Source organism: Schistocerca gregaria, chromosome 4 (genome assembly GCF_023897955.1).
Source record: "Schistocerca gregaria isolate iqSchGreg1 chromosome 4, iqSchGreg1.2, whole genome shotgun sequence".
Classification (NCBI taxonomy): domain Eukaryota; kingdom Metazoa; phylum Arthropoda; class Insecta; order Orthoptera; family Acrididae; genus Schistocerca; species Schistocerca gregaria.
The window spans coordinates 591574821-591585859 of NC_064923.1; the positions used below are offsets into that span (position 1 = coordinate 591574821).

Consider the following 11039-nt stretch of genomic DNA (forward strand, 5'->3'; position numbering starts at 1 on the left):
CCCTCCCTGTCTCTCCTGACGGCGAAACAGTTGTTTGTGCCGCTATTACCTTTTACAATTTGACCGATTTCCACACGTTTCACCCATAAACTCCACTTACGGAGCTCTTTCCAAAGCCAGAAAAAGGGGCAGTGTAGTAATTTGGCAGCCGCAATCGCCAAAAATATGTTCGTACTTCTGAAAATTTGTCACGTTGCCAGTTAGCGAAAACCTCACTCCGAAATATCTATTCGTTCTGCTTAAATTTGTGATGGTGTGTATTACATTCGTAATTTGAAAGAGCAAACAGACGTCACTCACCCCCTCCCCCTCTCCCCGCCCTCCCCCCCCCCCCCCCCCACACACACACGCACATTGTATCGTTGCAAATCATGTACTTTTTTGGGTCAGAAGGATCACCACAGAGAAATGATTGTTGTACTGGTCCCCATTCCTAAACACTCAAACCGCCACAGGTAATGATGTGACCGTTCTGTTTCCATTTCAGTTCCGGATTGGCAGCCAATAGAGACGTCTTTGCGATGTCCAGAGTGAGGTCCCCTGTATACCACCGGGTAATGCCTGCACTGTCTCTTAGCATAGTACTACCTCAGGTGTCCCAAACAGATCGTTGGAAATAGAGCAGTGGTACAGTGCCGCCAGCTATTCGGAAGATGTGATCAGGATCGGCTCCTACTGTGATGTTGCCAAAGCGCCAGTGTGCAACAGCTGGGACGAGCGGAGCGGCCGGCTGGAGCAGGCCTCGGCCCGCGTGGTGCCTGTGATGCGCCGGCGTGCGGCCTCCCCTGGCAGCGGCTCCCACATGGACGCAGCGCTGGCCAACGGCAGCGACGCCGACGCAGACGTCGACCTCCTGCCGGGCGGGCTCTTCAACCTCAACCTCTCTTCGGCGGCGCCGCCCGCGGGCAACGCCAGCAGCGAGGTGCCCGTCATCCCCGCCTACATCCGCACCGCCTCCACCGTCGTCTGCGTCATCATCATGAGCATCGGCGTGGCGGGCAACGCCATGGTGCCGGCCGTGATCCTGCGCAGCCGCGACATGCGCAACTCCACCAACATCTTCCTGGTCAACCTCAGCGTCGCCGACCTGCTCGTGCTCCTCGTCTGCACGCCCACCGTCCTCGTCGAGGTCCACTCGCGCCCAGAGGTCTGGGTCCTGGGAGAGACTATGTGTGAGTAACCGCTCGCCCGCGCCCTTGCTTCCGCTTGTCCCGCGCTCGTATTACTTTGCCTTAAGCTCACCGGACTAAATGTTGGTTGCTTCTGCAGTGCTGTTTACCGTGTACCACTGATACAAGCCGGTCATGTGACATTCCAGAGATGAGATTAGTTACGGCAAGTGGCGTGTGTGTTCTAGTCCGTTCCCGGAAATCGAAATTTGATGGATCGACGTAGAGAAGTGACAGAACAGCAGAAAGGAGCTAGGACTTCCTCAGAGCACACCGTGAATGACGTAGTGTGATCTGGTCGTCTGTCAATGCGGACTAAATGAGAGAGGAATGATGTAACACCAGCATCCATGTAACACGACATAAGAACGGTCGTCCCAAAATTATCATAACCGGCGGGGACCAGAGACAAGTGTTGTGGTGTGCGTACTGTAAGACCTTCAGTGCACACACCATCAGATTATTTGACTTGTCGCTCTAACGAAGTAGGCGAGTGTCAGCGATATGTCTCGTGGTGTTATCGTGGCGTGTTTACCTTCTGCCGTTAGGTCAGACGATAGAAATGCCACTTGCACGCTTAGAGTAGGAGATTGGCGGTGACCAACTTTAAACAGAACTTGATTAATTGTCACACACATTACTTAAAATAATAACAAGCATAAAAATTACTTAACTTGGTTCTGGATGCTATTTACAACTGACAATCTGTAGTTCCTTTGGTATTGGTACGTTAATCTTATTCTCATGTATATCTCTGATACTTGACTAAAGTGTCTACACATGGCTATGTACAGGAATGTGGTAATCTTACTAGGCGCAGGCTGAAACACGACTATAGACTGGTACAGACAAATGTAGAACTCGTACGTCTCCAGACTAATGCAGACTGGTGGAGACTGGTGCAGACAAATGCAGACTGACTAAGCGGAGGTCTGTACACTCGTTATAATACCTCGTGCGTTCATGTGCCACTGCGCGAGTGTGATACGCGAGGAGAAAAGGTTCTACGTTAGCCGCAATCTCATTGGCTGCGTTACATATTAATAAGCGGATCGGCGGAAGCAGAATTTGGTCCGTCTCTATGGGCGCGCCATCTCGTAGTATGGAGACAGACGAGCGCTGCGCCTGCGCTGTTGTACTTAGCGCGATGCGCTCTAGTGGGAAAGTTGGGTACGCGCTGACTACGCGGAACTATGTACACAACAAGTATCAAGCCTTTTCTGGTTCACTCGCTTTCAATCGCGACTGCCAATGCTGCTATTAGTGAATGCAGATTGATATCCACCAGTTTTCGAGCGAACAAAGTCGGACGAACAACAAAGCACTTCGACACTTGATGATTGGAGGTGTCTAATATGGATCGTGGTGTAGCGATTTAGACTCTTACGATGCAACACCATTAACGACAAAATGAGCCCTTTTACCCAAATTGTGGGATTGGTGTAATGACGGAGGTAGTTTTGTAATGTTTTAGTGGTATCATTACTGGCCCTCTCACTTCAGTGACTAGGTGTTGCCACCTCTTCTGCATCTTCAAAATGTATGCTGTGGACACTCCCCATGTTCAAGGCAGCAGTTGTGTTCACAAGGCTGCACACAGGCACATTCTTGGATTAACGAACACCCTATCACACCTCGACTGGTCCACTAAATCAAGGGACCATAATCTCACAGAAAAAAATGTGGGACTACTTGGAAGAGTGTGTAAAACGTAGCAACCAATATTCCTCCAATCTGGTGATTTTAAGGGACCTGATCTTCTCCGAGTGGCTTCAGCTAGATATACAATGCCTGAATAAACTTGGGACGGTCTTCCTCGCCGATCTGATGCAACTTTGCTATCATCATGATGCCTCCAGGTGGAGCTGACTCATTTTTTCTCCAATGAGTTTACAGGTTGAGAAAATATGTGAGCAACAGATAAGCAATAGATTTCGCAAAGAGATTCCTTTCTCCTCCTGTAACTTAAAATGTTTCTCGCCTACGCCTTGGGAGCCAAAATGTTACGTTTCCAACACTGGTTTAAGATAATGCGCGTTGAAGGTGGAATTTTAAGAGCAAAAATAAACAAATTTCGTATAGCCAACAGCCTGGTGCCACTCTTCGTTTTCGACCTTTCGATGACTCGCAATTTTGAAAATCGGAGTTTATTTAGTTGCAGCCACGTATGATTATTAATGGTGGCCTTGCGTCAAACATCCGTCACACTTCCCTGTTTACATTGAAATACTACTTGATTGCTATTCTCTTCAATTCAAAATCTAAATAGTATGAGAATTGTGTCTACTATATGATTCAGACAGTAAAATATTTTCATTACTAACTATTCATTTTACTAACATTTCGACCCTAAAAGTTGTAGTTAATACACACTTTTACCGAGAACTCCAAAAAAGTTTAATTGAAACTTCGTGTAGGGCAATCACTGTTTCTTGTTACTTACATGAAATTATTTTCTAAAATCACTGTAGCTACTCTTCTTACGTAACAAATCACTATCACAATATCTTCACCCATATAACTAGTTGATGTTCTTCCTCTCACCACGTTACCTACACTTAACTAATCATCTACATTATTCTTCTCTTCAATTTCAATTACTCTTCCCCGTTATGTTATTTCTCTACCTCTGGACTGGAACGACATATTTCCATTCAAAAGACAAACGCGCCTTATTAATTAAAGACCTTGCATCATCACAGATATTATCCCAACGAATATCAAACTTGCTGACCAAGAATTTGGCCTTGGTAGAAATAATGCGCATACGTTCTCTGGACGGGACATCCCCTTCGCGTCGCTCTATAAATCGACAAAAACCATATTGAGACAATATTCCAAATGCAAACAGACAAGCGTCCAGTTTATTAGGTGTGTCAGTCAAATTTGCTTCGGGCGTGCCTCAGAGTAAGCAGAAATATGAAATGTGACACGTGTCAAATTTGTTTCAATAACATAGAACTCAGAGATTACTGACAAGAAATAAATTTTTTGGGGAAATATATGTATTCTTCAAGTTTAGCGAAGAGCTAGTTACTCATTCACCTTTTTCTTACTGACCATGTCATTTCTTATTCTGCCACATAAATTTGGTTCCACATTGCAATTATCATAACATGAATAATACATGTCTCTGGTAGGGCAGTACCTGTTTATGGTGTTACAGATGTAATGAACGATGCCCTATTGAAGACGATAGCACGACGCATCCATCACAACGTTCTTTACACGCGGTTCAAATCCATTTGCTGTTCTATGCTCCAGAATCTAAAAACAATGCCATAATTTCAGAAAATTTTGTCCACTGATAAGCTATTGAACCGAATGACGGTACCATAAAAATTGTAACTCATGCCTTGCTACCTGTCATACAGTTTAGTGAACTGTATACTCCTAAACTGACACTTCAATTAGAAATAACAATTTTCGTGTTTGATTTTTAGTGTGCATAAAATGCCTAAAAGACGATACAGCACTCGACAACTCAAAGCATCTAAAACTGCTGTACGTCCTACACTATTGAAGGTATCGCCTTGAGGAACGTAACAGATACAAATTTATTTTGAGATCATCTGGTAAGACGTTTATTCAGTGCATACTTGCAGCTCAAATCACCAGAAAAATTCGTTGTTGGACAATTCCAAAAAAATTCCAAAATAATTGTCGGAGTTGTCTTTGATTGTCTTTGATTGCGTCAATGTAGCCTACATCGCAGGCCGTTTGAAGTGTTGAACTCGCCATTGTATCCTTCCCATTTAATACAAACTCTAATTTTTAACTCGTCACAAATGTTCAACATGACAAACACCCTGGCGACGGAGGAATCTCGTGTGAATGTATTTACACTTTCTGTAAATTTTGTTCACAGGGTTCAACACCTTGCAAAACGCAGAACAGTGCAACGGTATAAAGAGTCATGATGACCTACAATTCATTCCACTCTAGTATCCAGAAAGTCGATAAGCAGCCCTAACAGTTTTAGTGTCGGAGAATGAAGTACATCTTGACGGCTGACAAAACTGGAAGCAAACGTATGCGCACAGATATCTGCACAACCTCTGAAATCATCAGCGCAGCCCGAAAAGGGGTTTATTACTATTCTTTATTATTGGCCCTGGATATCAACCATTCAATCAGTGATACATGAAGATCGAAAGGATTTTGTACTACGACCTGAATTATAGGTCCTACATCTGCTACGGTTGTGAAGTTAAATATATATTTGTATATCACAACAACATTTTTGTTAACAACGTTCTCACACTAAGAAGTACATATTGCTTATATTTCAATAGTTTCTGTACCAAACAAGTTGTTTTTTGGGGTGGCAGGCTACATGCAATGGTGGTGTTGTTAGTGTCCCCTGCACCACACTCGACCAGGCGTCATTCGCCCATGGTCAGCGACAAGGATGTCATTCATACTTGGTTCATTAGTTCTATGCGGGTGTATGATCTTAACAGGCTTCAACACGAGATTTTACCCTTCGCCTCCGTCGATTAGAACACACGGATATCCTGCGGTAGAAATCCCAAAGGCGAGGAGAGCTCAGTACGTTCTTAGCGATGACGAACGTCCAATAGAATTTCTCTCAATACCCCTACATCAATATTCACAATCAGTAAAAATTTATGGAATCAATAGCAACTCAGGTAATTTTTTGGCCGATATAGACCATAGATAGACAGTTTCATTCGTATCATCTCATTTGTATCATATTTTGTATACTCTGAAAAAAAATACGTTTGTACATATGCGTTCCATAAAATTAGGAGCCTGAAGCAGAAAAGACAATCAGTAGAAGAACAGAACATGCGATAAATTTTGCAGTGGCTGCACATCCAGTAAGAACTTTTGATCTTGTCTCTTACTTCAGTAAAACATAGATTCCCACTGATGTTGACAGTTACTGCATATGCAGTGTGGAGAGTTTAAGTGAATTTCTTAACATGCCAACTATTTTTACCAAAATGAAACTGACGTGCACGTCATCTTTTTGAGTCTTGTGTCAAGCATTCCGTTCTTTAAATTTAATGTTATTGTCTTTCCGCCTGCTGGTGATGCAAGCAAAATTGAATTTAAACACCGCAGAAATGAACAGCGTTCATACACATGTAGAATCTCCAAACACGGCTACTTACTCGGTCAGTTAATTGCCTCAGTAACTCACTGTGCTTTCGGAATGCTGAATAAACGCTAAAGGAAACTTTCAGCGTCAACTGGATCCATATAAGTCGGGAAAAATTCAATAAAATGATAGTTCGTACAAGCAGTAGCTTTAGCACCAAAACTATGATACGTGACGTCAAGGAGAATACAAATAAGTTCGCTTTTTTATCTTATTTCTTATTTGGCACAGCTGTAATGAAACTGTGGGTTTCAATTGCAGCAAATATCTATCATATTAGTATCTGTAAAAAATAACACTAATAAAGCATAGAGTAAGTACTGAATATTTGTAAGCAGAAGAATGGCCTACCTTTGTTCATATGTCATGAAAGAAATCCACTTTAAGAATATTAATCAAAACAGTGTAAAAATTTCCTTACGTCTTTCGACAACAGGTTTATTTTGGTAGGTTACATAGTTATTTTAGATATCACTTTAGAATGCCGTATTCCAAGGAAAATACGCCAATAATTTCCGTCTGTTATTCTCATTTCTGAAGTGACAGACATCACACCGAAAGTCATTTTCTGGCCGTCTCGGGTCTATTGGTTATTACTTCGGAGACCAAGACGTTAATCTGATATCTCAGCTCATCAAGATTAGCAAATGGAGAGGAAAGAAACACTTGATTCTTAATGAAGTTCCATTAGTCGTGAGAGGAAAATTTGTGCAACTCAGGAATACTTCTGGAATGCTTACTTCTAAGCGATAAGTGAGGATATCGACTTCGTTAAACGGTTAGTATGAATATTTTCGACCATATTTATTCATACCCAAGGAGTTGCAATTCGTCTACGAAGAATAAGAGCCTTTTTTACTTCAGACTCTCCAAGGGCACTAATAACACCCACATTTATGCCCTCATAAAATTCTTTGAATGATAAATTTAGTACTTCGCTGTCGCATCTTCTGCATACCTACATTTTTACAAAATCGCTGTCATTAGATGGTCATTCGTCTATAAAAGTTAGGTACAGCTGCTATGCTTCGAAGTTATGTGCGAAGTCTACTATATCCAGAACTTCCGCGCAAAATAATCAACATGTAATTTTATCTTCATCGCGATTTGTTGAACCGTTACGAATGCTTAATGCTGCTTTTGAGGAAGTATACGACACACAGTGATGTAAATGTGAGGTATGCTAATTTCAAGAGGCACAAACAGTAGTGACATGAAACGATTACAAACTTACTGCCCAGTGTCATTAACAAATCGTGAGTACGTTAATGTCTCATACAGCACACAACGGATTCGAGCCAAAAATTTTTCAATAAATAAATAAAAAAAGAAAAGCTATAAAATGTACTTGATTATTAGACATTTTTCAGTGTATCTGTTACTTCTAAATTTCAATCTGTTGATTTGTTATTTAAGAACTTTCAGCATTGCAGCGCGTCAGCAATCGTAATTATCTAAATAAATTATGAATAATCCGCCTCGATTGCGAAAATTCCCGGTGTTTACCCAGGTTTCAACGTGGATAACCACTCCTTCTTCAGAACAAAATAAAAAACAAAAAACAGCTTGCCCATTTAGGCAAGCTGTTTTTTATTTTGTTCTGAAGAAGGCGTGGTTATCCACGTTGAAACCTGGGTAAACACCGGGAATTTTCGTAATCGAGGCGGATTATTCATAATTTATTTGTTTTGTTATTGTTGTTGCATTACCATTTGCATATGCAGCGCGTACAAAGAAAGTGTAGCACCGAGAAAATATGGTCTTTCGAATGTCATAGTAATGGCGTACACTCACACAGCACCAGAGGGAATTTATATTACTAGAGCTGTAATTTTCTGTGTCAGGCATAAGGCCGCCAAAGTGCAATACTTTTGTTCGTATTAGTGTTGTTACGAAGGTTGGTAGGTTATATGAGGAATGTGGCCAATGTCAGTTGTTGAAAGATCAATGTCGAAGACACGGAGATGCCGCGTATCCGTGTGAGACAGGGTTATCAGCACCTGAGGAAATATTAAAATGGTTTCATTGTAGGCCTCCATTTTTCCAGCTGGTCGAATCGTGCCGTATCCAAATGTGTGGAGTCCTCGAAGTTGACAGTGGCCAAAGCTTGTACTGCATGGGGACCTGAGGACACGCATTCCTGTCGTCAAGGTTGCGTTCTACCACGTGTGACGGTACTGTACACCAAGCACATCGTAACCCCTTCAATCTGCTTATACCACCCGAGAAACTGCAACTCTCTGTGTCATTCCGTTTTCTTGGTCTGAGAGTAACAATATCGAGACTAGGGAATTAGTGTCCAACGCGAAGGCTGCAGTTAACACCACAACACGAACGGCTGCGTTTGGAATAACGCCGTAAACGGGAAACATGTTGGTAGTCATCGCGCTGTGTTCGCCGCTGTATTGCAGTTCTGCACTGCGTCGGTGACCGTCGTCGGCAAGTAAGGCGTCGATCCGGGTAGAGGTTCCACTCTTCCAATGTCTTGTGGAGGAACAACCACAGAGTGGGGAGCCATCGGGTATGACTTCAGCTCAAGGCTGGTAGTGACTGACGGAACTCTGACGGCACAACGATATGCCACTGCGTGGTCCCGTGCTGCCTCACGCGGGACAATATCCTATGGCCTTTTTTCAACTGTTGAATGTTAGTCCTCACATGGTTCGTGTCTATATGAACTTTCTACTTGATTCTGAGATACTCACATGGCCCAAAAGATTCCCATGTCTGTCTTCGATGTAAAAATGTTGAGTACCAGCTACCACGTCATCTCCGTCGCAGCGGCAGAGTATTCAGTTGTGGATTAGCTTGCCTCAGGAGAGGATACAAAGGCTTTGTGACACCTTTCCCAACTGAATCATTGCATGGATCAGGTCAGAGTGGATGCAGAATTATACTGGTAAGTGGGCTCATACAGTCAAGTTCTTTGCAAATTTGACTTCATTCTGTAATGACTGAAACAACATAACATACCCTCTCAACGCGTGAAGTTTCATTTCATCAATTAAATAACCAACTTCATTTTATAAGTAATTTTTAGGTCTGTCACTTCCCTCCAGCAAATTTTTGCGATAAGTGGTGTTACATCTTAGCTGTTTGGCGGTAATGGTTACTCCATTTTTATAAACACTCGTTTAGTGTTGACACTGATATGGATGTCACCATGCTTTTCTCGTCGTATGATCTTCCAAGAGCAGCATTCCTCTTTCTGGGTATCTGTTCTCCCTATGTGGCTTCTTAAATAAGCCGACGGCCATTTTCATACGAGAAACTTCATGTCATGGACGATTACGAGCGTCTCTGAGAATAATTTGATGTGCCTCGGAGTTTGGTTGGGGTTTTTCAGACAACAAAACACTGAATAACCGGTCTGAACGAAGCGTAGCAAATTTTTTTTCATTACACACTTTACACTGATACATTCTTGGATAAAATTTTAAATGGGTTAAAAAGCTAATGCCAATAATAACCTCACCCAATACCGACATAATAAAAGATCAGTATGATTCCAAATAAAAATTAAAAACTATGCAGCAGCAACACTATGCGGATCTGAATACCCAACACTGAATAAAAGATGTACAAAAAGACCTAGAGAAGAAAGTAAGAGAAATACTTAGAAAAATTTTGGGACCACAAAAGAAAAAGAGATAACATGTTGGGTGAGGAGGGGAATTGAAAGTCTATATAGAAATATATACACGATAATATATACAGGATCATAGGCCCATAAGGAAAAGGAGATTTAAAGTTTTACAATGAACAACAACTGGATAACAAAGAACAGTTTCATTTCATTTCCAAATTTAAAAAACGCCACCGGATAGCTGGAAGAGCCACGAATGAACATGAGAAAACGTAACGTAGCAGAAGGCACCATTCAAGACAGGGAAAATCTCATGCTACTGACCAATACTGCAAAACTTCTTATCCAACAATGAAGGCCACAGCCCAGGAGGATGATGTCAATGAACACATGCAGGCCATCACGCAACGCAGAGTTCTGGGAAGATACACTACTGGCCATTAAAATTGCTACACCACGAGGATGACGTGCTACAGACGCGAAATTTAACCGACAGGAAGAAGATGTTGTGATATGCAAATGATTAGCTTTTCAGAGCACTCACACAAGGTTGGCGCCGGTGGCGACGCCTACAACGTGCTGACATGAAGTAAGTTTCCTACCGATTTCTCATACACAAACAGCAGTTGACCGGCATCGCCTGGTGAAACGTTGTTGTGTTGCCTCGTGTAAGGAGGAGAAATGCGTACCATCACGTTTCCCACTTTGATAAAGGTCGGATTGTAACCTATCGCGACTGCGGTTTATCGTATCGCGACATTGCTGCTCGCGTTGGTCGTGATCCAATAACTGTTTGCAGTATATGGAATCGCTGGGTTCAGGAGGGTAATACGAAACGCCATGCTGGATCCCAACGGTATCGTATCATTAGCAGTCGAGATGACAGGCATTTTATCCGCATGGCTGTAAGGTATCGTGCAGCCACGTCCCGATCCCTGAGTCAACAGATGGGGACGTTTGCAAGACAACACCCATCTGCACGAACAGTTCGACGTCAATTGCAGCAGCGTGGACTATCAGCTCGGAGACCATGGCTGCGGTTACGCTTGGCTCTGAACAGTGTGGGACTTAAAAACTTCTGAGGTCATCAGTCGGTTGCCCTTGACACTGCACCACGGACAGGAGCGTCTACGAACCTGTGTGCACGAATGTCAAA

General features: G+C 42.7%; 1 protein-coding gene across 1 annotated transcript in view; it reads left to right on the forward strand.

Moving 5' to 3' along the window:
* The window catches only part of LOC126267822 (neuropeptide Y receptor type 1-like), a 35441-nt gene extending 34261 nt beyond the window's left edge, over positions 1–1180 (forward strand). The window contains exon 2 of the mRNA XM_049973128.1: positions 488–1180. Coding sequence (XP_049829085.1) covers positions 764–1180 — 417 coding nt within the window. The 5' untranslated portion in view covers positions 488–763. The remainder of the gene's footprint in view (positions 1–487) is intronic.
* The last annotated feature ends 9859 nt before the right edge of the window (positions 1181–11039 follow it).